The 27062-nt window shown below is 45.4% G+C and overlaps 1 protein-coding gene across 1 annotated transcript in view; it reads left to right on the forward strand.

Annotated features, from left to right (window-relative positions):
- The window catches only part of vat1 (vesicle amine transport 1), a 30626-nt gene continuing 3564 nt past the window's right edge, over nt 1-27062 (forward strand). The window contains exons 1-5 of the mRNA XM_035179923.2: nt 1-779; nt 7479-7686; nt 19234-19404; nt 21365-21454; nt 23278-23519. Coding sequence (XP_035035814.1) covers nt 354-779; nt 7479-7686; nt 19234-19404; nt 21365-21454; nt 23278-23519 — 1137 coding nt within the window. The 5' untranslated portion in view covers nt 1-353. The remainder of the gene's footprint in view (nt 780-7478; nt 7687-19233; nt 19405-21364; nt 21455-23277; nt 23520-27062) is intronic.

Here is a 27062-nt window from a genome sequence, read left to right on the forward strand (position 1 = left end):
CCAAGCCCACCCAGTCTCGCACACACACAGAGACGCCGGTCCGTGAGTTCCAGCAGCTCTCCGTGTTTTCCGGGCTGCCTCCGTCTCGTCCCACTCACACTCTCTGTCAGAGCGCGCCGTTGACAGCCACTGGCCACTGATCAGCCCACTTTGTCGGGGTCTGTGTCTCCACGCAACACTGCTGAGAAAGAAGCTCCGACTCTCGCTTTTTTTTGTTGCTTTGAGTCCAGAGCAAACACACGCAGCCGAACAAGCGAGCCCGTCCTCGGCATCGACAGCACAACAAGTGACGAAGCCTCTTTGAGTGCATTTTGATTCCAGACTCAACTGTGTCTCTCAGCTCCCCTGCAACTATGTCTGGAGAGGACGCACCTGCCCAGCAGCAGAACGCCGTGGACCAGAAGCAGGACACCAAACCCGCCGAGGAGCCCAAACCCGAGCCGCCCAAGACGGAGTCCGCTCCCGCCGCCGCAGCGGAGGCAGAGGCAACACCCGCGGCCGCCACCGAGAAGGTCCCCGAGGAGGAGACGTTCAGCTACCGCGCTCTGGTGCTCACCGGCTACGGAGGCTATGATAAAGTCAAGCTGCAGGTGAAGAAGGGGAAGCCGGTGCTCAAGGCCGGAGAGGTGCTGGTGCGGGTCAAGGCTTGCGGGCTGAACTTCGCCGACTTGATGGCCAGACAGGGGCTGTACGACCGCCTGCCGTCCCCGCCAGTCACCCCGGGGATGGAGTGCTCCGGGGTGGTGGAGGCTGTAGGGGAAGAAGTGACAGAAAGAAAAGTAAGCACACATGACGCTCTGTTTTATTTCCCTGCCCATTGAAGTCACATTTCCTTGTGTTTTTTTTGTTTTTGTTTCATTTAAATGATGAATATTGCCGTGGATTTGGTGCTGAGCAGCTACATCTGGATATGGGCGTGTCAGGCTGTGCTCGCTGCTCAGGCAGCGGCACCGGCGCTGCACATTGTTACAAACTGTTTTATGATTTAATGAATTTAACACTGTTACTTCAAACAGTCAACGCTAAGCTAAACTAACAACACAACCTGGCTCTTATATAGTTAATTCTTGGTGTGGTTTCGCTGCTCATCCATTCTCTCGTGCGTAAAAACGAGACACTTGTTCACTTGTTGTCTGAAAATGTGAAGCATTGAAGCCTGGTTGTGTTCATGTTGCATAGTATCTGTTTAGAAGGAAACCGAAGAAACCAAAGTGTAGAAATGACACGAGTTGAGCACAATGAAAGCAGGCGTCGCCCCTCTTGACTCCCCCGGTTTTCAATTGTGCTGCCTGTGCGCAAGGATGAATACACTTCGTATTTAGGCCACGAGATACACTGGTCTCCGCGGTGGAGATGTACTAAGCGTTCATATACGCAACATCTGTGTTGTAAATGTTAAGTCGACATGGGCACATGCAAATCCGTAGGATGCTTTCCACCCGGGCTGCGCCTACGCTGTGCGCTCTGCTGTGCGCCACGGCGCGCAGAGGCGTGTCAAGCGAACCAGAGAAAGCCACGATGAGACCGGATATTAGACCGTCCCGGCTTCAAAATTAAAGCTTTAACGTCACATGAGCACCTTTGTGTTTCTGTGGAGACAAAATAAGCAATATTGAAAATGTGAAAATGATCCTACAAGAAGGAAAATGTAAAATACAATGTATACAGCTGGACGTGCAGAAAAATTGGTCATATGCTGCACACATATGCTGTAAATCCTCCACCCTGCTTGGGCCTTTACGGCTCTAACGTTAGCTGCAAATAAATCATTATCGATGACAAACAACTTAATTCCCTATATCCACCACTTCAGATATGTTTCTCTCGAAATGTTAATTAATAAGGGCCTTTATTCTGGAGACTAAGGAGTGTCACGTTGTTAATACGGCTGACTTCACACCGGTGGGGGGACCGGAGTCACAGACGTCTTTTGTTAACCGGGAGCGACGGTGGCGCACAGACGCACCGAGCGTAAAGGGCGAGGCGCGTCGCAGATGCAGATAGCACGGTGTGATACACGGGATCACTCGCCCTCTTTGTCAACACGGAGACATTATTAACAGTCATTAAGAAGTCACGGTTAAAGTTCAAAGTTTCAACGAAACAATTCCCGATTAAAACGAGTTTTCCCTTCAGCGTTGTGGATGGAGCGGGCGATGAGTCACAGGCCTATATGCCTGTCTCCTGGCTGCATGGCATCACCACGGTAACGCCTCTGCAACGCAATTAGGCGACAAAGCCCTAACGTTACACATCAGCCTGCGTTGACTCACACCGTTTATCTGCTCGAGCACCACATTCTCCTCACATCAGCCTCTTAATATCTGTGGATAACACAGATATTAAGAGGCTGATGTACACACACACTATCAGTACATGTGTGATGCAAGTGTGGAATCAGTGCATTTGGCTGGGAGTGGCACATGTGTCTGTCAGGTGTCAGATCCATGTGAATGTGATTGGTGATGGGCCGTGGCCTGTGGCAGCCAGGCCTCACAGAAGTTTGAGACCCCTGTGTTTTTATGGTAACTTCACTGCTTCCTCCCACATTGTCAGTAATGTATATTGGACATAAAGGTCAAGCACGATCTCTAACACATACACACGCACGAATGTACAGCTTGTCACCGAGGCCTCACTTCCACATACCCCCCTTGTAGCACTCAGCTTATAAAATCAAGAGCCAATCTTTCTAATGGACTGAGATCTCTCAGATCTTTTGGCAGCAAACTCAGAGGGAATGTGCTGAGCCTGGTGGCACTGAGAGTTTTGGGGAGTTGAAATCGCTCGCTGCAGCTTTATCAGTCTGCCTGTCAATCTGTTTCCCTCACACACACACACACACACACACACACACACACACACACACACACACACACACACACACACACACTTACACTATACACAGACACAAAGACAAAACCCAGAATCGGGTGTGTCTGAGGGTTTGCTCCTCCGTACACAGTAAGCAAAGCTATATGATCACATGCCATTTAATTAGATGATGCAACCAAAACATCAGAGTCTAAGTAAAGTGTGATTGATTCTTATTTAATCCTACTGACATTTGGATATATCGCTGAACCCAATGTTCCCAAATGTCAGTGCCTGCTTCCTTACACATAGATCAGAAATATTTAATAAACTTTAGTTAGTTTTTCAAGAAAATAGGATATCTCTTTCAAGATATGAAAAATATCCTCATTTAGGCAATACCCAGCTCTAAGATATTATTTAAATTTCTCTATAATTAATTCTTATTTCCATAATTATTTTACATAAATGCTACACTTGTCCCCCTGACTTTGTTGTGGTGGTAAATGTTTTCATATGGATTTATTATCCCTGCCTTCTGTTGTGTTTCAATAACTGCCGCTGCTGTTAAATAAGTGTCCCCTGGACCGACGGTAAAGTTGAGTGAAGTAATACTACAGTGAGCTCACCCGAAATGACCTACAAGGGAGCACAGGGAGAAAAAAGTATACCAGTGAGTAAGAGAGGGGAGAGGGGAAATATCACAAATCACACTGAAGCTCCCATGACACCAAACATCAGCACTTTTTTTCCTCCAGACCTTTTTTTTTTCATTCTCTTCCTCTGAGTTTTGGTAGGATCTGACCCATATGTTCTCAATTACCTTCCTCTGGCCCACATTGTCAGTCTGGTATTTCCTCCAGCCCTCCTTCCCTCCCCCTTGTCTATCAATCCCTCCTTCCTTCGTTTAATCTCTTGATTCTTCCTCCATCAATTGTGCCGTCAGTGAATCCTTCTATCATGCTGCCCTCCCTTTATACCTCCATTCTCCTTCTCCCTTCTGCTAAACCAATCTATCCCTCAGGACGACTAAACCCTCCTCCCTGTCCTGCTCTTCCCTGCTACATGTCCCTCTCTCCATGATCTCAACATTTAAAGCTTGATTTCATACTCGACATGCGGCCTGTTGACAGTCGGCCTTAAGCTGCCCGGGTAAGAGAGGAAAATCAGATGTTTCTACTTTGTTTTCAACCCCCTTAAGATTGTCCAGTGTGGTTTTCCCCAAATTCTGGACATTTCTGAGATTGAAAGTGTAGCGTGGCATCAAGGCTGAACAAGCAAGGTCGAGAACAAATGGCATTTTGCCAGCGCGATATGGTGATTTGTGGCGAGCAGCATGTAGGCCCCTCCTGTCAGGGACGTAGCTGTGTGCGAGCAGGGCTTGGCTCTTTATCTTACCATCATGCAAACTGTGATAAACCACAGTAACACCTCTATGGATATTAATGTTTCTTTTGAATTACATTTACCGGAGCCATAAGGGGTTGTGTGTGGGCGTTCCATTCAACCATCATGCGATGCCTCAACCTGACTCATGAACACTGCATCAGAACCTTTTCTGCCCGTCTTTTATTTTTCCTTGCTGATTTTTTTTTTTTGCTGAGTTCAGCAAAGCTCCGAGCCTAGAAGCAGCTGACTCGGAGGCCTGCACACCCCGAAAAAACTGAATCACCATCTGATTAACTCCATTCATATACAGTTAACTGGACGTGTCTTTGTTCTGCGCCCACCCACCCCCCCTCCCCCTCGTACCCATGACCCCAACTGTGACTACATTAGACGCAGTGGCATGAAGGCTGAGAGGGAAAACGCAAGAAGCGCCTGTGTGTGTGTGTGTGTGTGTGTGTTTCTGTGTCACGCTGTGAAGATGTTGTAACAGAAGTGTCGCAAGGCTCGCTCGCTTGGCCTTGAATGTTCCTACTCAGTTTATTTGTGACTGACAGTAACTCACATCCTTTATTTGGGCACTGACGAATAGCTACCGATGCATTTGAATGGCATGTGTGAGTCATGGTTGTTTGTGTGTTTCCTGGAAAAAGCCTGAACTCCCCCGTCTATCGATTTGTGCCACACTTTACCCCCAATTAAAGCAGCAGGACTGATGAGTTTGAAGACCCCAGGAGGAAGGAGAGAAAGGGAGAGGGACAGCGAGTCAGCATGAATAACAAAGAGAAGGACGGAGAAGTAGCCCACGGTGAAAAAGTGAGAGCAGAGTTTTAAAATAAACCAAATGACTTGGCCTGGGACAGAAAGATGCGGCTATGAAAGAGAAAGAGAGAGGGAGATCTCTCTAATTGGAGAGGATAGACAGCGAGGCGCATGGCTCCCTCCAGACCATTAGAGAGGGCCGGGTAGAGAGGGTTTGTTCCCAGGAGGAGAGAGCTTGTCTTATGCTCAGCCATGGGGAAGAATCTGGCAGGGACTCTGATGAGTGGAGAGAAGCCAGGGGAGAAGATGGGGCCCCATTGTCCTGCGTCGCTGATGAGGAAGAGGTAATACGGGACACGCCTCGCAATGGAAAGGAGATAGAGGATGGGGAAGACAGACACAGACAGCGGACGATGAAGAAATGGTGGATGAAAGAGGTAGCGTCGAGAAGACCGAGACGCAGACAGGATGAGACGGAGGGGGGACCGGAGAAGGGGAAGGAAGACGCTCTGAAGTTGCGAGAGGAAAATGAGTCGGGAAGTGAAAGAGAAAGAAGGGAAGAGAAAAAGTGAGAATAATGGAAACGGGGCAAGACAGAGAGAGAGAGACCTGTGTCGAGAGAGGTGGATAAGGGGGAGGAAGAAAACAGGAAGAGAGTTATAATGCTGCAGTCGTCTCCGTTTCCTGTTTCCCTCGAGTAGGCTTTCCTGATTGGTTAGAAAGGGCGCTTGGGGGAAGTTTACATCGGAGCTGCTCCTTCTGGAAAGAGACAGTTGTGAACCGGAGGATCCTGCTGTTGATAAGATATGAAGTCACAGAAAAGGACAAGATGGTGATCAGGAGTTAAATGACGCCTGTGGCTTCCTCACAGTCAGAGTACTGGTTCTGAGGGATTAAAATGGCCTAAAACTTAAATGACAATCACATATTTGATCGTATAAAAAAAGATTCTAATAAACGGTAAAACTAAAGCAGACAGAAAAATACAATAGCACAATTTTTCTCTGTAAAGTCAACACAGCCCTCCTTACTGCTTTTACTCTTCTTTGGGTTACCACTCTCTTAGTTTGCTTAAACTCGTACGCTGCTTTCAGACATGCACTCAACTCCGCACCTCCTCCGCATTTTCTCTGGAGGAGCCTCTGGATATTCCACAGACTTTATACGCCTGGCCTCCTAGTATAGAATCCGTAGAAAGTCCGTGAGAACACAGCAGGTTGATCCCACCGACGACGATGTCATGTCGAGGTGCTGTAAAAATGATCACCTGATCACCTCCGCAGCCGAAGAGCAAACTCTTTGAGGTTTGTTGGAGGAGGTGGCTGCATGTTTGCACGTCACGCTCCCATCATTTCCATGGTAACAAAGAAACAGCGAGTTTGCAGGATGCTCCAAACCACTTCAGGGTCGACCGGTGAAACCTCCTGGGGAACTGAACCGTCGGTAGAGCCTCTTGATTTATGAATTTAGTTTTCGTTTAATAAGATAGGGATGCGGTCTGTCTGTGTGAGGTTTCCGTGTTCTCCCTGTGTCTGTGTGGGTTTCCTGTAGTTACTCTGACTTCCTCCCACTGTCCAAAGTCATGATGATCGATGTTTGGGTCAATGGAGACACTAAATTGCCCACAAGTGTGAATGGGAGTGTAAATAGTTGTTATATGTTAGTCCTGCAATAGACTGGTGACCTGAGTGCACCCCACCTCCTGCACAATGTCACTATATACAGTGGATGTGGATGAATAAAAGCTCCCCATGCTGTCATTGTGCTGTGACGTGGCTCCTTCTTAGAACTAAAGTTTTGTCTTGGTGTGGTAACACCCCCAGTTTTTGTGTCAAGTGGTTCAGAGGATGATCCAATATCTCACTGCGTCTCCAGTGCATTAGAGCAGTGGTATCCAATCCTTTTGTGGCCCCGGTCAGATGAACTCGAGCACCTCTTCATCTCTGCGACCCATCAATGGTTATTAATTTTTGTCTTACTGATACAGGCAGAACAGTTTGTACCGTCACCTCACTGCAAGAGGGTTTCAGGTTCGCACCCCGGTTTCGGCTGAGGCCTTTCTGTGTGGAGTTTGCATGTTCTACCCAGGCCCTCCTGGGTTTTCTCCTTGTCGAGTCCACTAACATGTAGGCTGGGCTTATTGGTGACTGCACAACATCACTAGGTGTGAATATGAGCGTGATCCGTTGTTCGTCTGTGTGTCAGCCCTGTGATAAGTTGACGACCCAGGGTCTCCGGGGTGTGACTGTGAAAGGATGACTGTGTAACTAATGGATGAACGCATGGATCGCTGATGAAAACTGTTGATGTTTAGGCCAGTTATGTCGTTAAGTCTGCATTTGTGTAGTATCGAGAGCTTGGAGTGGAGTATTTCATTTTTGCATCACTTATAGACTGTTTCATTCATTCTTAAGCATCAAAAATTCTATTTCATCAGATTATTTGAGCTAAACAGATTTTGAGCCCTTTGCTTCACCCTCTTTTCAGCCCCTGTCATTCTGTGCCTTCTGTTGCAGGTCGGCGACAAGGTGATGGTGCTGAGCCGTTTCGGCCTCTGGCAGGAGGTGGCAGCGGTGCCGGCGAGCCACACCTTCCTCATCCCAGAGGGCATGAGCTTCGAGGAGGCAGCAGCGCTTCCTGTCAACTTCATCACCGCCTACATGATGCTGTTTGACTTTGGCAACCTCCGGCCCAACCAGAGCGTCCTCATCCATGCTGCTGCAGGTGCTGAGATACAGGATACACAGCGTACAGTGCATGCACATAGAGGACACACACACCCTTTTATTCTATGTCGGTCTTAGGTTGGGAATCGATGGATCACTTCCCATGAAAGGGGCGATTACTTAATTCAATATAAATTGATTCATAATTAATTCACAAACTAAAATGAGCATTGTTTTCCTCTTTGCTTTAGTAGCTTTAAATAACTCAAGCAGTAAAAGCCCCAATATAGGTTTATGTTGTAATCCTGCAACCGAGAACCACATTTAATCAGTTTCCTCTCATCGATTGTTCGTAAATTCTGCACAGAGCTCTGCTAAGTCGACACAAAGTAGATCTAGTTGTGCAGATCCATAGCGGGTCCTCTGCAAAACCTCAGCGCGCCGACACAAAAGATTGTGTTATTGCTCTGAAGAAACATCCTGACATATTTATCAGACTTCTTCCTTCTCGGAGCCTCCTGTTTATACATTTCTTTATTCATGTAAAATATGGCCGTTGGAGAGGATCACACTGTTACTGTGAGATATGGCTGCACCAAACTTATTCCGGAGCACCTGCCACCTGGACTGTAAGGTCAGAGTTCGGAGTGAGTGGGTGGGGAATAAAGATAGGGATTGAGGGAGTAAAAGCACCTGTTTTGGGGCGTGATGTACAGAGCCTGAGAGCATTTGATTTAGCTGTGTTTACACAGTCGGTCCAGCTGGAGAGAATAGGAGTGAATTAACAGAAAAAAAAAAGATTGTTCTCTCCCCTCTTCTCTCGCTCGCTGTGTCGCTGTAGAGCTCTCACTTTGCCTCTGGTTCCCACTCTTTCTGTGCACATGGAGTCAGAGAGGGATCCCTCGACATTTGGGAGAGTGTGTGGGTGTAGATGGCTCAGGGATGTAAATTGTATATATTGAAACCTGAGCCTGTTTTCTCTGTGGGACACACAAAAAGTGACAGAGGGCTTTGAGGGAACCTGCCAACCCAGGTGGATGTTTCTCAAAAGGATGCAGGATCAATAAATTTGCAAGATTCAAATGAAACCGTTGTTTCCCTCAGAGCTGAATCACAGACTCATACTTGTGGGATTTTTGGTCACAGAGGAATCCCGAAGGTTTGCGTTCGCAATATCATTCAGCTGACGTCACTCGTCCCCGTGAACACACACATCGCCCGAGGTTTTCTGCGCTGGGTATGTTTTGCTATAGGAGGAATGCTGTGGAAGTGTGGTGCAAGACGCTTTTCCCCGCCGGTTCGGTCCAGGCGGCGTCTCTGGTTTCTCAGGGCGGGCTGCCAGTCTTGGCTCGCCAGCTGTCCCGACATCAGGATTGTAAAAGCACATTACTGAGGCTCTGACAAAAACATTTGCTTCACAGTCTGCTTGCCTGCACTCTGTCAGCCTTTGCATGTGTGAATGATTATCATGCTGCTCTACAGCGCTGCTCCACTGAGACCTTGGAGCTTTGTAACAACTGTGTACATTATGGTAGTAGCTTTTGTTAAAGAAAAAAAAGCTGTCACCATTGAGTGAGATGTGAACATTTTGCTCTTAACGCTGTCTCTCTGCAGCGTAGGGCTGTGTGTGTGTGTGTGTGTGTGTGTGTGTGTGTGTGTGTGTGTGTGTGTGTGTGTGTGTAGCAGGGGGATCCCACCCCTGAGTCTGTCAGAAATGGTTCCTGATGTTCCTTGATTAGATATATCAAAGGTGTCTGCTGTGACAGATCCAGGGAGAGACAGAGAAAGCGAGATTGTGTGTGTGTGTGTGTGTGTGTGTGTGTGTGTGTGTGTGTGTGTGTGTGTGTGTGTGTGTGTGTGTGTGTGTGTGTGTGTGTGTGTGTGTGTGTGTGTGTGTGTGTGTGTGTGTGTTGGGTGTGTCTGATATTCTCTAATATTCTAGAGGAGAAATATCAGCCAGGGCCTCATATTACTCACTGGATTCATTTTAGTCATATTGTTCGCAGCAGTGTGGTGTTGAATCTATAAATCAATTTGCTGATCAACCGGAAATAATTTAAAACAATTTGAATAATTGAATAATATTAATAATTCAACAAATCTCCTGTTTTCCATCCATCCATTATCCATTCCGCTGATCCTTCGAGGGTCGCGTGGGGAGCTGGAGCCAATCCCAGCTGACGTTGGGTGAGAGGCGGCGTACATCCTGGACAGGTCGCCAGTTTATCACAGGGTCAACATACAGTGACAACCATTCAAACTCACAGTCACAGTCTCCAATGATCCTAACCCAAGTCTGTAGATGTCTGCTGGAGAACCCGGAGAAAGCTCACATAGGGAGAACATACCAAAAATCTTTTTTACCAGATTTGATTATCAATTAAACAGAATCCCACATATGAGGTTTTACTGATCTCATCAGTTTGGTATCGTTGTCAGTTGAATATCTTTGCATTTTGGACTGTAGGTCAGACAAAGCCAACGATGTCAAGTCCTCACCCAACTCTGGTTAATTGTAATCAGCAGTTTGTCTGTATTTTATTTCACATATCACCAAATGATTAGTCGACAGTTTCACAATTGCGGAAATGTAAATTAAAGGCGTGGTTCAATATTTGGCTGTTCAGTATTGCAAATCAATACAACCGCAGGAATGGGTGATGGGTGAGTAACAATTATATGTGTTCGGCTCATGGAGTTGAGCAATGCTTAAGCATCGTATTAATATGTATTGAACTTGTTCTATTGCTACTGCAGCATATTATATAGCGATAATTATTGTGATTGTTTTGTAACCCTGACCTTTTTCAAATGTCATTTATTTGGCAGTAACGAGTCACTGGAAGATGCGGAACACCACCACTATTCCCTCAATTCAAATTCCTTGTTTCACTTTCAAAATCTTCCAAGAATTGATGTTTGTTTCGGAGTCCAAATCGATTCCGAGTAAGACGTCAGAACACAGAGCGTTTGTTGTATTTGGGTAAACAGTAAATAACAAGTAGCGTGTTACTACCCAACCCAGCCCACAGCTCGGTGAACACCCCATTTCACCACAAACAGTATTAGCATGCGGTTAAATGGCTTTATTTTGTAACTGACAATTTCATAAGAAGTCTTAGATCCTAAATACAATGCAATTGTTTTGTTTGCCAGACATGTCAGCACAACAATGCATTCCTGCCGGACCAGTTTACGCTGATAAAATACTGAGGTTTCTACATTACCTGCAAACATGGTACAGAAGACAGAGCTTCCTTCATGGTGTGGTTTTCGTAACTATCATTTAAACCATCGCCATTTTTATTGTAGGCCCAAATAACATCAACAGGGTCTTATTGCTGCAGCTAGACTGCGTTTGAGGAGCAGTTTCTTTTTTACTTCATAAGTGCATCTTTCTAGTAAAAGCTCGAGGGGGCTCAGCGTCACTTGACCTGTCACATGGTTGACCTGTTTATTGTGCTAATTATCCACGGATTTCATCGCTTCAGGAAAATAACCAGCCGTCTTTCAATTACTTTTCAATGTCCCTTTCCCAAAACTCCCCGAAACTTCCAGTTAAACACATAATTCGTTTTTAATAACAAAATGCTACGTATCATAAATTTGACTTTATGTAAACAGCACAAAATCATAATTGTGTCGAAAATGAATTTACAATGTGAGCACAACCTTCTTTCCCTTAAAGTATAAAATCCTTTAATTGGAACAGAACTGTAGGAAACTTGAGCAACAGACCTTTATCCAGGATATAGACAGCCATGCACAGTCTATGGCCATGCACAACAAGGTTCTGTACGCAGAGAAGTGGTAGAATTACAATATGCAGAAACAGAATAAATATTAATGATAAAGGATTTAACAAGTAAACATAGAAGATTAAAGGAAACACAAGATCTGTAGCATTCTCACGTCTGAACGTCAATGTTCTGACCTTTACCCATGAATGTCTGACAGGTGCTTTGACTCTATCAGTAGGTCATCCTTCTATATGTGTGTGTGCGTGCATGTGTGTGCATGTGTATAAGTAAACTGTGGTGAATAGTCTCTCTCTCGTGGGTCCGCTCCTGTCCTCTCTCTCTCTCTCTCTCTCTCTCTCTCTCTCTCTCCAAACAATGGCTTGTTGTACTTCCTCCCATCGTGCCTCTCTTCTCCACCGCACATCTGCATCCTCCGTTCCTCCTCCTCCCCCCTCCGGCCCTCCGTAACCTCCGCTCCCTCTGCGCGACCTCGCCATATCCGTACCGGAGTCCTCGTCATTGGGGAACGTGCGCACGTTTCCCCCTTTGTTTTCCCCGGAGGGCCTGGGCGGGGGGAAGTTCAGTGACATTTGGATGTATCTCGTGGGTCCTCTAGCTAGCCAACTAGCTTTTCCTCTGACCTCTCCCTGAACTGGTCGTGATGTTTATGAACCCTGGCCGGCCGCCCCGCCACCACACCCACACTACGCATTCCTGCATACATATGGGGCTCCGCAGCTTCCAATGATGACGTGCACCTCAGTTTTATTTATGAGATCTTGAGTAACTGCAGGCCAAAGTCAAGTGTCACGCATTGTGTTGCAGATGTGGAATGCATAATATGGATTAGGTGGTGCTGCAGGAGCCAGTGTCCTCGGATTTATCTGACGATTGTGCTTCATTGGCTCAGTCGCCTCCCCCCCCCCACCGACGCCGAGTTGTGGTTGAGTTTCAAATGGAGCCCCTCAAACTGCACTCGCTAATAGCGCTGTAAGGTGCTTTGGTTTACTAAATAACACATGCTATCAATCATCTCTTCTCATAAACCTCCACAGCAGTGTGTCTGAGGTTTGTGTGTCAGATTCCTCACATCCTCACATCCTCACAGCCATTTAGGCTGGCCCTTATTAAACCTTTTTTATTTTCCCCCTACAAGCCAATTACTGAGGCTTCCTTACATTTGCAGCTGCTTCTTGTTGGAGTGTAGCTACACCAGGTCGCACTGAGGATTATCTTGAAAATATTTGATGTGTGAGGTTTGCAGCTGCTGCGTGTGGGTGCAGTACAACCTTCACAGTGACGGGTGACAGCAGTGGATAGGTCAAGTCCTTGTTAATGCTCCTCTCAGGAGTCGAGCTGCTGATTATGCAAGTAGTTTTTTTCCGAGCTCTAAATTAATGTTTAATATTTATAATCCATGATAACCTCAGTGTCCTTCACCATCAAAACGACACCCTCTCCCGGATGATTTAATTTTCTTATAGATTTATGCTGCAACCATCAGTTTTTATCATTTTATCTTTGTATCTTAGAATAACTGAGCAAATTGAAATTGTAATTTGGAGTAAAACTAATTGCCATAGTTGCCAAATTCAATTCACAAAATTGATAACAGGTATGAACTGTAATGGCACTCAGCAGAGCACATTACTGCACTAAGGACCAACAGTGCCGTTTAATTTAATCAAGCTACATCAAATTTCACACTTTCATAGATATCAGTTCCTCACATTCATTATTTTTTTCATCAAAATAATTATCTGGGAAATCAGTGAAAATGCTTAAAGTGATAAAAAGAAATTCCCGCATCCACACCAAAATTTGATATGGTCTTTCCTGATCCATGTCACATCCTTCCACTAAGTTTCATGTGAATCAGTCCACTAGTTTTTGAATAATCTTGCCTCCAAACAAACAAACAAACGGACAGGCTGAAAACACAACCTGTTTGGCGGAGAACTTTAAGCTATCTAAAGGATTCTTTCCTGTAATGATTGTTTGTGTTTGTATGTGACGCAACACAATTTCCTTACAAAGCTGCGTATCTAGGGTCTAGCATTGACCATGCAACACATGAACTTCCTTAACCCTGGATGCCCGTAATTCCTCCACCCACGTTGTAACTCCATCAACTTTGTGTAACAGTGAGCGTAAAACGTTTCTGTCTTTAAAACATATCTGTGCCTCAGTCTAAGAAAGGCGTCGTCAGAAGTGAACTGTAAATGCTGAGAGCAAGTGGAACAGGTGGCTGGATCTCTTGGGTTTGGTTTGAATGGGGGCTGCATCGTGGTGTAGATCTTCACGGCTGCAGTCAGAGCTGTAGGCAGTGGCCTCGGGCGCTACGAGCCTCCAGTGCGCAGATGACTGCAGATGGGGCGGCTAAATGACAAGCAAAAAAATAAATGTTTTGGGAAGACTGATTATTGCAAAACAATTTGTGGGCTGTGAGAAAAGAGGAAGATGTATCTTATCTCTCCCCGGACTCCCTTCTAGATTACGTTTCTCATTCATTTTTAACCAGCTGACAAAGCCCCTTGATATTAAAGCACAAGCTCGAGTGTAGTCGCGACTCTCACTTTTATAGATGCATTATTCCTGCGTGGGAGCCATGATAAAACTCTGATGTGCCTTGAAAACGGTCCACCCCCCCACCCCCGCCCCCTCTCTAGTCTGTCTGCTCGGGAGGTCGCACCCTAGTTTAGAGAATGCTAATTCAGTCTGACCACCAAGCGGGAGTCTGGGCTGCGTGGTTGAACCGTCTCTGTGTTCCCTGGGCCTGGCATCGCCGGCGGCAGATCAGCTGCACTGATAGGAGAGGGAAACCAGGGCAACCTCCAGCCTAACCCGCCAATCACATTGCAAGCACACGCGCACATCGCTGCAGCGACAGAATGACCCCATCCACCCCCCACCCACCCTAACCACAGCATGCAGCTGCAGGTGTGTGTGCAACCTGTCAGGACACCTGTTCTGTGTGTGTGTGTGTGTGTGTGTGTGTGTGTGTGTGTGTGTGTGTGTGTGTGTGTGTGTGTGTGTGTGTGTGTGTGTGTGTGTGTGTGTGTGTGTGTGTGTGTGTGTGTGTGTGTGTGTGTGTGTCCCTGTTTGTGCAGGGGAAGAAAATGGTTTATGACATTATAGCTGTGTCTCAATTCCGGTGCTGCATCCTTCAGAGGCTGCATTTTGAAAACCACTTGCGTCACACCAGCGCTACTAGACCCTTCTTGAAGGCTCCTTCAAATGCGGCTGAGAAATGTGTCCTTCCATCCCCAAGAAATGAAGGCTCCAATGAGTGGATCCTTCTCTGGAACAACCTATCCCAGGATTCATTGCGCATCAGTGGCTAACCGTTTTTCAAAGAGGTAATGACGCCGCCAAGCGAGGAGACGTCCGATGCTTGAGTATCACGCTCTAATTCAACTGAACAGCTAATGGTATACATGTTTGACAAAAACTAGGGGCATAAAAAACTTCTGCCATGTCCAACATCGGCGCTGTCGCTAGGCAACAGCAATAAGGGCAGGGACAAGCAGGTGTCGCCAATTATGGAAAGCTTCTGAAGACCAGTCTCATTTCAGTTTGGCCTTTGCAGTCCTCCTAGGCCAGATAGACCGAATCCCCAGAAGGATGCATCCCCTGAATCGAGCCACGGCCGATGTTGTGTTTTTCTGTGTCCTGTCTTTGTGTTCGTTTGCTACAATCTCACTCAGGAAAACACAGGGACCAACTTCACACACAAGCAAAGGGTGTTTTTTTTTTAATATACTCACTCAGTAACTTTAAATGCGCTTCCTCCAAGCTGCACTGGGAGAAATTCGCCATCAGAGCGAGCACATTACGCTGCTCATGAAGCCCACAATGTGAGCACACACGCACACAGTCACACACGCACACACTCATCCAAGAAAAACAGCAGGGTTATATAATGCAGAGTAATACCTCCAGAGTACACATTCACAAACGCCGAACCACATCTCCTATCGCCATTACGGGGCTCTATTTGAACTCCGCTGCAGAGAGTGGCTGTAAAATTTCATTTATTTGGTTCTGTTTTGTTGGTGTAACACCGCAACAGCGAGTTTGAGTCAAAAAGAGATGCTTGGGTCCACATTTGTATTCCATTCTTTGTCGGCCGCAAAGATAATGATAGGCTAAGGAAGGAGAGAGTCCTTCAAGAAGTGTGGAAACAAATGCAGGAGAAGTCGCACAAGTAAAATCATATGGAGCTTAGAGACCAGGGCCCAGTCATCTCTTTGGTGTCGCCATACACGTCCCCCTACTCACACCTATACATCGCTGCCCGGCTCACGCGGTTCACAGATGCTGTGCCGTGACATAATCTGTATTTAGACCAAAAAAAACACGTGTGCGGTCAGTGAGCACGTAGCTTGACAGTAGGTTGAGAAATTAGACACAGCAGACACTGTGTTTTTTGTATGATTCTGAAAGAACACGTCTGAAGTCCCTGTCCGCTCCTGAATGAACTCTGGGTGTGGAGCAATAACAGTGGCCTCAGTGTCAGTGTGGATTCCTCTGTGTTTTGGGGGAAATTCCTCGTTGCTGCTAACAGTCACATTATGGAAGCCAAGTGCAATTTGTGCCAGAATGCGAGTATGTAAAGGATTCAGGGAAAGACAAACCCCTGCTGTGTATCCCATTCCTCCAGAGACACAAATGGATAGGTGGAGGTTTTTTGTTTTTTTTGACATTTCCCTAATTTAAAAGAATTCGCTTAAGCTGCTCTCTGTTTCCTGTGCAATGGGTAAGTGTTTGTGGATGGTCCTCAATCACACTCCACCTCCACCGAGAGAGAGGATTCTGGTCCAAAGTCGTAGATAAAGAGGGAGAAACTATAAATCAGGAAACCAGGGAAGCAAAGGGAACTAAACTACTGGGTTGATTAAAGGTTAATATTTTAATCTCTGTGCATATTTGTGAAGATTAGCAGACACTGTTCAAGGCTGCAGCCCTGCTCCTGTCTGTTTTGCTCTTTTGAGATCTGTGTATGTATGGATGTGTGTGTGCGTGCGTGCATGTAGGGGCGCGGTAAGGGGTTCTTGGCACAGCTTAGCAGTCTTGTGATGGGATATCAGGAGTTTGTTCTCAGGAGTTTCAGAGACGGGTACCTTCTTCTTCTTCCTCCCTCGGCTCAATCTCTCCGTGGAAACATGTTTTTCCTCACCCAGATTTTGATAAAAAGAAATAATTCTGATTGCAAATTGAGGCTTAGTTTGAAAAAAGAGAAACAGTAAGCAATATGATACGTATAAGCACTGATTGCTTCGCCGGGGTTGTTCTCCCCTCGCTCACTGACGCCTTCAAGTAAACACAGAAGTGGAAACGCTGTGTTTATGACAGCAGCGTTAGTTAAATATTAATATGTGAGTGCCTGGAGCAATGGATGCATCATCCTGTTGGACACTTCTTCACACCTGTATTTGTGTCTGAGGCCTGGCTGCTACTACGTGACACAGCCATGTAATAAAAACAGCTCTTAGCCCCTTTATAGCTCACATAATGTGTCAAAGGCACACACGCACATTTGCTTGTAAAGTTTGCATGTGTCAAAATATTTGTAGAAGTGCATTAAGCCTCACATTTCACTGTAAATACACAGCTCTTTGATTTTACTATGAACAATTCCCGACTATTCTAAAGACACATTCACAGGTGATGAAGTTCGGTGGCTGCTAAGACGAAGGATTGCACCGGTCTGTCAAATGCCAACTGATGACAGACTGACAGGCCATGTATGTTCAATGGCAGAGCAGTCAATGAAACAAAATGGCTCCCCTTGCTCAGTCATTGTTGGCAATTTGGCCGAGGTTTCCCTGGCAACACAAACCTGGTTTCTCGCTGAGGACATGAGACGAGAGATGGTGATGTTATAACACAGCAGCCGCCGCAACAACGCTCCCATCTAACGGCATTGATTTTGTGTTTTCATCAGTCCTCCGCTCAGTGTCGGCAGCGTGTGTGCGATTATACAGCGATGCAGAGCAGCCTGCCCGTCTCCCACTGACGCTCGGATGAGAAACACAAGTCAGGAGCGATGTTTGGTCTTTACACTGACATTAAGGATGATGAATGGGATCATATTCATTTTCTGACTTTATTTTTTCCGTCTGGGAACCATTTTTGTAACAACCGCGGTATGAGACTGGAATAAACCTTTTTCACATATTTATACTGAGCGATTTTCTGGTCAGAGATGAATAAAGAGGTTCATCTGATTTGGCCTCAGTCTTACGGTTCAAGCTGGTTTTATGCCACCATCAGAGAGAAACTGCCAAGATGTCGCTGAGGAAATTGTGCTATTCAGCTCACTTCAAATCATTTTCGTGAAGAGATGAAGGGAGCAGAGGTGCATCACTGTGCTGATCTGAGGACATTATTAACATAGAGATATTCTTCACATGAATCACAAAATAAATGAACTAGACAGACTGGATGAAGTAATTATGATTCATTACCTAAAGTATAATTTTCATTTTTGTCTAATTTATATAAACTATTGCAGAGTCTGTTTGGAATGGGCTGTTTGTTTGGTCCGTGGTGATGCTGGTTGCGGCTTTCTTTCTGAAAGCATAAAAGTGACCTGCAGTAATGGAGCCACAGCAAGTGAAGACCTGCTGCAGGACTCAGTCCACAGAACCCTGAAGCTGCTCCAGCCCCTGCTGCACAAAGAGCTGTTCACCTGTAAGTTCGTTGAGGCTCGACTCAGTGCCCAGAATCTCATGATCACGTCACTTGTGTTGAGTCGCAGCAGCCACTGCTACAGAGCGCTGGTCGTCTGTTTATTCAATGTTAATTAATATTCAACATATCACATCGCACCAAATTTAATCTTGCACTTCGTTGGGCCTTTAACAATACACATGCCAAGTGCGTATGTGCCTGTCGTCCTGCCTTTCAGATAATCTTACTGGGCGTGCATCCTAAATGTTTGGTTTAAGTTGCCCAGTGTAAGCAAGCAAATCGTGCTTTGATCATTAGTTTCATATAAACTTGTTCCTTAGCCCTAGTTATGCCATTAAAAGGGATGTTGTTTAAACTCACGTGTTGTTTTATTCTCTGGTATCAGACGTGCTCTTTACTTAGGACTAAAGGAGTAAATGACCTTTATGGATGCCGTTCACTTCAAATCCTCCAGTCGGCCTCCAGTTCAAACAAGCCCCTGCTTATCAGTAACTTATTACTTCTTGCTCTGGCTGCCTTGGCAAACACCGGCTGAGGCATTTGTACACACGTCCAAATACAGCGAACACAATTGCAGATATCAGAGGGTGCACATTCTCTCAGCTTGTAATCTTTAAACGTTATCTTGGACAATGTAGCACATTTGGATTTCAGCATGCATTGTTATAAGGAGCCATGGTTAAGTGATTTGCAATAGAATGATCCCGTTCTCCTTTCCCAACAAAACAGATACCTCAGGGACATTTTTTTACGTCCTGTGGAATTTCTACGCATGTTGTTTTGTGTAAGGGAACCAAAAAATGGGATGTGTCATCTGAGCTACAATGTCTACTTCTCCCAGAGTTGGATGTGTGTGTCTCTGTGCATCTGTGTGTGGGTGTCTATTCTCCCCAGGCCAGCTGGGGTAATGTGATTGTGTTCAATTCCCTCTTTGCATACCCCTGAGCAAAACACATCCACTGCTGTTATTGACTGTTTGTCTTGTTTGGGGACAATAAATAATGTAAATCACATTTAGCTGCCATTCTTGGTGTTCTTGAACAGATGTACATTGATCTTGAATCCTCATCCGTATAGTCTTTGCATCGGAATCAATCACATGTCCCCGAATTGATACTTTCTTCACAAATTCACGGCAATGTAATTTACCCAACCTTTTCTTATTCCAGGTGGTGTCGGTATCGCAGCCACCCAGCTGTGCAAGACAGTGAAGGATGTGACTGTGTTCGGCACCGCATCAGCCAGCAAGCACGAGACCATCGGAGAGGGCGGGGTCACGCATCCCATCGACTATCGCACCAAGGACTACGTGGAGGAAGTTCGCAAGATCAGTCCAAAAGGTGAGACACTTGACTCTCTGCTAGGGGCTGGGCAATAACCCAGTATCAATAAATAGTGCAATATCATTTTCATCAATAGCACTATGATAAAGGTTCAGTATATAATCGATATATTGCTCAATCATTGGGCAAACAAAATGAGGAGGAATGACTAATAAAAATAACACATAATTGATTTGATCTGTAAAATGTTTTGCTGTTTATCAAGTGTAATTTTCTCCTTATAAAGAAGAGTTAATACCACTTCCTGGTGACATAGCGGTGCGGTGGTTGGCGCGGCCGCCTCCCAGTTCGCGTCCCAGTTTGTTCAGGATCTTTCTGTGGGGATTTTGCATGTTCTCTCCGTATATGCATGGGATTTCCCCGGGTGCTCCGGCTTCCTCCCACAGTCCAAAGACATGCAGATTGGGGTTAGGTTAATTGGAGACTTTAATTGAACCGTATGAATGTGAGTATAACCGGTTGTTTGTCTCTGTATGCTGGCCCTGTGATGCACTGGCAGGCGACCAGTCCAGGGTGTGCCCCACCTCTCACCCAATGTCAGCTGATTGGCTCCAGCTCCCCCACAAACCGGTATAGACGATAGATGAATGAATGGATAAAACCACAACCTTCACTCGGGAGCAACGTCTGTCTTTAAACTTAAAATAAATAATAATATGACATTTATCGTGATAAATGTCCTGATGTCCATTTTTATCTGTTTAAAGTTCTCTAGATCAGAATTTTGTGTGTGACTGGAAATAATGTTTAAAAATTGGCCCTGTGAAGACCATCTATTAGTCACAATTTACAGTAATATGCACTGAGATTGTTTCATAAGAAAAATTGTCCAGATCAATATGTTCCCACCGGCACAAAGCAATACTGTGTGACTGCAGCGATTGTTGAACGGTGCTGAACAAGCTGCCGACAGTGAGATGAAGCATTTTCATACACTTGTGTATGTTTACCGTGTTTTTTTCTCTTGCTGCCATGTGCACTAGACAGCATGTAGGGAGTCATTTTCCCTTCCAACGAACTCATTGAACTGAGCAGTGACGTTTTGGATTCTCATCAACATCAATAATGTAATGTAATGAAATGTATTCTGCAGAGTTTTATTTAAATGTGCTCCTGGACTCACAAATAGATAGAGCACAAAGAAAATGCTGCTTTTCAGCAAGATGAAAAAAGAAAAGAAAAAACGCCCAGTTCCTGTTTCTTCTTTTGCTCTGTTCTGTTTTCCTCGCAGGATGGAGACTCTTTATGCTGAGGCTCATTTCACAGTCGCCTCTCCAACCCGCCTCTGTTCGCTGTAGCACAGAGAGACAGACAGAGAGAGACGGATAGGAAGACAGCGAGAACTGACACTTTAGACAGAATGTATCTAATTAGAGGCCCTGGATCAATGTGCAGTCCTGCTCGCTACCTTTCCTCCCTGTCTTTGGCACGCCGTCAATTCATCTGCACTGTGGTCAAGGCAGAGCCCTGCTGTGAGCCTCTCCAAATCAATAGAACCAGGGTTTACTGGAGCAAGCAGGGGTAGCCCAATTTGAGGAGTCCCCTCTGGCACAAAGGAACGTCATTAAGGTTGAGCCGACATGGTAGAGACGTTAATCAGGGAGCTTAATAGTTAGGTTGCCATGCTTTACCGTCTGCTCAGAGGCGGGATTGTTTGTTATTCCGTCCTCCAGGAATGGAATGAACTGTGATGGAGAGAGATTTCATCCTTCTTGTCTTATCAGTGACAAGAATGAAAAACATAAAACAAGAGGGATCTTGCTCCGCTCTCCTCCGCTCCTCTCTTGGCATAGGTACATGGGCTCCTCTTCATGTAAACATGGCACAACTTGGCACAACGCTCGCTACTCCTAGTCAACTCTGGCATGCGGAGGGGGCCGCTGAAGAGACTTGGCAGGCTGCTCGCTCTGAATTCAAACCAGCGATAACTGTCCCCTTCTTATCTCTCCTGCTGCAGGGCTGGACATTATCCTGGACCCTCTCGGAGGATCGGACACCCATAAGGCCTACAACCTGCTGAAGCCTATGGGCAAACTTATCACCTATGGTAAGTCAAAAGAAAGGTATCCTTTACCTGAGTGTTCAACAACGTGAATTTGATAGGAACGGTCACTCCGGACGAATTCTCGCCTATGTCACTGATCCAATACAACACAATCAGATTCAGAAGAAATTTGATGCACCTAAAGTCCCATAAAAATCTAACCTCAGATTCTAATAGCAAATGTCTTGTATGCAAAAAGTGTTCTACGTCCGCAACTCCAGATTTCAATTTTTTTAAGTTACTAGAAGATGTTGCCTAAAGGCCAACATGGCGTTTATTATGCTTTTTAGCAGCGCTGCACCGCAAACTAAGGAGCACTGACCTTACTGTTAAAGTTACCTGCACAAACTGGCATCTATTGATATAGATGCCCATGAATACGCTATTTCGTTCAATCACAAAACATCTCTGCAGTTGAAGAACATTCACCACATCAGTATAGCGCATAAAACATGAAAACATGCAGATATATTTAGGGGCGTGGCATCGATGAGTTCATTGTTCATCCAAATAAAAAAATTTGAATCTTGTGGATCTAAAGTGGTTTCTTTAGGGTGTTTTTTCAGCCACTGCATTGTAATAAATAGGGTTAGAATCCTGTAACTACCACCAATGTGCAGTTGAGATAAGGTAATGTGGCCTTAGCTTTAAGGCCTGTTTTAATTTAAGGGTATTTTACCTGCACAAACTAGCATCTATTCACATATCTACCCATGAATAGGCTATTTCTATCTGGAACGGTTTGGCTACATATTATAAATACAAATAAGTTCTTTACCATCTCCAATTAATTGGAAAGTAAAGCTTCATATTCAGTGATTTCAGACTGAAACTATCACGAAACCCCTCTGCAGTTAGCACAGTGCATCAAACTTGCTGGGGAGTAGAGCTGCTTCCTGGTGGGCAGCGTGACCTCTGCAGAGGTCCGTGTCCTCAGTGCGCTGTGTGTCATCCGTGGGTAGGCCTTATACGCTTGCTTTGCCGCGGTGCCAATCGGGAACAGCATGCATGCAACAGTGGGCAGGGTCGGCATCCATGGAGAACAGGGCCCTGCCTTTGCATGTTGCACAAAAAACCAATACCCAGCATGGTGCCCCCCCACCCTCTCTCACCCCAACAGAACAACCCCCCTCCCACAGGCCGCACCCCACCCGCCCAGTCCCTCTGCACTGGCTGCTTCTCTTCCAGCTTATCAGAAGTATGCATGGCGGGACAATGGGCGTTCTATGCACACGAAACCTGGAATGTGTCTGAATGTAGCAGGCTGGGTCCCTCTCTTCTCTCAGAGCGAGCTTTGTGTCCCCCTCATTCCCCTGAGAGTGAGGCAGAGGCAGCGAGAGCACAGGAGGCTGAAGGAGAGGAAGGTGATGTGGTGACAGTCGGAGCTGAAGTGCTAAAGAGGTGTTCACGGTGGAGGGAGAAGCTGAGAGGTGGAACAATAAAAACAGAAAGTAGAGGCACCTGACTGGAGTTGATGCCATGTCACTAAAATATGAGTCAATCTTTTATGTTTGTCAATAATAGTTTGGTCAATAAGATGTCAGGAAATTGGAAAAAAGAAAAGAAAAGAAGACATCACCAGTGACAAAGCTCATATCTTCAAATTGTACGTTTTTTCCAAACTCCAAAATCCCTCGGATAATAAACATTTGAGCGACAGGAAAAAGCTATAGTTTTCTTTTTAAATGACTTAAAATATACTCAAATACATCAAAATTTCAAGCTAATGATCAGGCAAGGGCAAAGTGAGTCAGGTCAGAGGGAAAAAAACCCATGCAGTAGAGATTCAGGCCCCTTTCCCTCCTTTCTCCATCCTTCTCCGTCAGGTGCGGCGAACATGCTGGCGGGCCAGAAGAAGAACCTGCTCGCCGTGGCCAAGAACTGGTACCACCAGTTCTCCATCCACACACTCAGCCTCATCCAGGGGAACAAGTCGGTGTGCGGCTTCCACCTGGGCTACCTGGACGGGGAGACAGAGCTCATCACGGAGGCCATGAACACCATCCTGGATCTGTACAAGCAGGGAAAGGTCAAGCCCCGCATTGACTCCACTTGGCATCTTGAGCAGGTCTGTGTCTGTTTCACCGTTGTCTCTTATGTGGATTGTGTCTGGATTCATTCAGAAATTCTCTACAAGCACGGTAAAGATAATACATGTCACATTATTGTTTGTTTGATAGTAGCAGGATTACACAAAAACTACAAGACAGATTTCCATGAAACTTAATGGAAGGATGTGGTATGGGTCAGGAAAGAACTCATTAAGTTTTGATGTGGATCCAGATCTGAGGGTGGATCCAGGAATGTCACTTTCTTTAAAATTGCGACATTGGGCTTTTTTCCAAATTTGTGTTGATAAGAGAATTATGTGTGAATTTTGATGATAAATCTGACATGTTTAGGGGGTTGGTATCGACGAATGTGTGCAATTTCCTGCGGATCCTAATAAAAATCTGGATCTAGTGAATCTAAATGTGGATATGATGATATACTCCATGAGTTGCATATATCTGGATTTTCATGCCTGATTGTTAGTGTAACTAAAAGCATCCCTGTGCGCCACAGTTTGAATGACCCGATGATTCATTGTGACGCGGGTGTATTTCCACATGAAAGACACGGGTTCTTCCACCGTGTGCTTGCGACGCAGTCACCCAGAATGACTGTGGATGTCAGGTGGCTCTGTGGTTGGAGGATGGGATCTGCTGGAGCAGGGTGTGGCCCCAGATTCAATAAGACTTGCATTCAACAGGCAGAGCTTGGCCACAAGACGCACAGTGTCATAACTCACTGGGCAAGACAGAGTCAGATTGTTGCTGACAAAATTAACGCTGTGAGCACATATGAATAGAGAGAGTGTGAAATACACACAGGGAGAGAGAGAGAGAGGGAGTTGGAGGCTGACATCTTCTGTTGTCCAAGAACGGAGCTGGTCAGTATTTTGGCCTGTGTGGCTGCTGCCGGAGAGAGAGAAACACCTGCTGTCTTTCTCCGCCATCTGACGCCCTTTCTCTGCCCCTCCATCTGCCCGCTCTTCATATCAGACTCTTTCTCTCTGTCTTTAGGTTATTGACTCCCTCTGTGTCTCTCTCTCCATCTCGCTGTATTCTCCACTTCTCCCGTCTCACTGTGTAGCTTTTCTTTTTTTTCTTTTTCTCTCTTGTTGCTATGGTGACATCCTTTAGTCAGTGTGTGCGTCTGTCTCAGGGAGGGGCCCTGATGTATGAAAAAGAAGGAGTGTGGAAAAAACAGAGGAGAGAAGAAGGTATATCTCACTCTGGCGCGGTGTGTAAAGCTTTGGATAAATGACTGCTAAACACTGATGCCCATAGTATCATCCGTGACGAAAAGCTGTTGAACGAGTATTGTCATTTATTACAGCCTGATTACAGACACCAGGCCCTGACCCCATCCATCACAGTCTTTCTTTAATTTTCACCCCTTCTTTTTGCTCCAATAATCAATAATTGGAGCAATAATTAAAATTCAGCGCTCTCCCTCCCTCCTGTGGTTTCTCTTTCATTATCTACATCTGCATCAATACCCAGGAGGATAACGGTCATGTCTGTAGCTGCAAATATAGCAGATGCCTGGGAGCCAGAGAGGCTGATGGATCTTAAGACAGTGAAGGGTGGAGGTGGGTGGAGTCGCAATAAAGAGCCTCAGTCGCTCTCACTGTGACTTTCATTCACATTGAAGATGATTCTTATAATTCCCGGACTCACCCCTCCCTCTATCCCTCCCTCCCTTTCAATATCAGGACACCAGTTGCTCCCTCCATCCCCCCGAGCCTCCAACACCTCCTCTCTCTCTTTCCCATGTGTCTGAGTCGTCAGGGCCACGTTTCAGCCAGGCTTTACGTTGCTAGGAGATGGTCCCGTTGCCGTGGCACTGGTCGTTAGGTGGTCTGCCTGCCTCGCACGAATAGGGGCAATGGGAAGGGGGGCGGGGGGGTGATGGAGACGAGAGCAGACAGTGGACAGAGCTCTGCGGTCAAGAGGAGGGTGGGGCTGGACCGGCGATAAGACTCTCCTCTCGTCGTTATGATTGACAGACAATCCTCCTTCAGCTAAAACCCGCGTGGTGTTTACACAGCTTCTTCTGCCGTCAGTTTTAACTGTAACAAAAATTAATTGTGACTGTGGTCAAATTTCCTCTGTGATAAACGTTTGATTAACCACTTCTGACTTCCTTTTCTCTTCGGCTGTGAGGAAGCTCTCTCTTCCAGCAGCGGTTTATTGATTCATTCATCTGCAATGGCCGCCTCCATCACCAGAGTTCATACAATTATGATCATCATTTTATTGGCCTCATTAGTGATTTTGCCCCATAAAAAGAAAATGAAATCAATAAAAATTGAGTTGTACAATTACTCTACATAAATCATGATATAAGCAGTCAAAGTAGAAAAATTATAAAAAAAATCCAGCACCTGGTCATCCACAGCCACAGCCTGTTAGAAGTGAAACGAATGTCACATTTAGCAGAATTTGGATATTTAATCAAATAAGTAATGGTTTGATTTGCACCTTTGTTGTTTTCCTCAAACAAGCTCTAACGTTCCGCAGCATCACCCTTTTTTTTACCTACTTTAATCCTAACTATTTGGTGCGATTTGGATATGCAATACGTTCAGTAATAGTATTTGGAATAAACAGGGGACCAGTGCTCTGTCACTGGGGGCGGGGCAGTGTGCCTTCAGTTGACTGTGTCTTCTTCTACTTCCTCTGATAAACCACAGCAGCAATCGACAACTGGGTCAAACCACAGGTCAAGATCGCAGCTAGATCATTTGATTAATTTCCTTATTTTTATTCCATCATATCTGTTGTGTGTTCATTGCGACAACATTCATAGAATCGCTTCCTCTTTAGCAACTAGTCAAAGTAATTGACAATGTTAATGCTATAATGCTCTATATTGATTTGAATTGCAGAGCTTTCATTTTGAAAGCTTGTGAACTGTGTCGGTTGCTTAACAGACCTTTGAAATAGCCGACATGCAATGTATGAAAAAAAAACGGCAGCTCAGTAAATCCCTCAAACTTTTATATAAACCGCATACACAGGGTTTCATTTTATGAAAAAAACACTGACTACAAAATCATCATTGCAGATAAACCAGGTAGGATGAGCACACAGTCTGTTTGACTTTACTCTGCACCATAGACTGTTTATAATAATATAATTTAGTAATAAAAGCCCTGTTGCAGTGTATTGGATTGGGATTAGATTAATTTGAGACTCAAATGTTGAAAATCTCGACCCTCGAAGGATCAGCGTTATAGATAATGAACGGATGGAAATTCTAATATTTGAAAACCTCTATTTGCAGTATGTTACTCCCTCCATTTATTTTGTCATCCTTCTGTTTCTTTGCTGCGTGCTGCTGCACCATCTCATTTCCTCTCAAAGATTATTGAAGGCTCGTCTAAACAAATGTAATTTCACATATACTGCATATTAAAGTCATATTTGTGGGTTTAGAAGATGTGCTCCTATCAAAACAGAAGATTATAAGCACAGAATGCAATAGTGCAGTGGAAATGTGTTGGTGGAGGAGCAACTGGCTCCTGTGGAACCTCCATAGATTATTCTTCTCAATGACAGGT

Source organism: Hippoglossus stenolepis, chromosome 16 (genome assembly GCF_022539355.2).
Source record: "Hippoglossus stenolepis isolate QCI-W04-F060 chromosome 16, HSTE1.2, whole genome shotgun sequence".
Taxonomy (NCBI): domain Eukaryota; kingdom Metazoa; phylum Chordata; class Actinopteri; order Pleuronectiformes; family Pleuronectidae; genus Hippoglossus; species Hippoglossus stenolepis.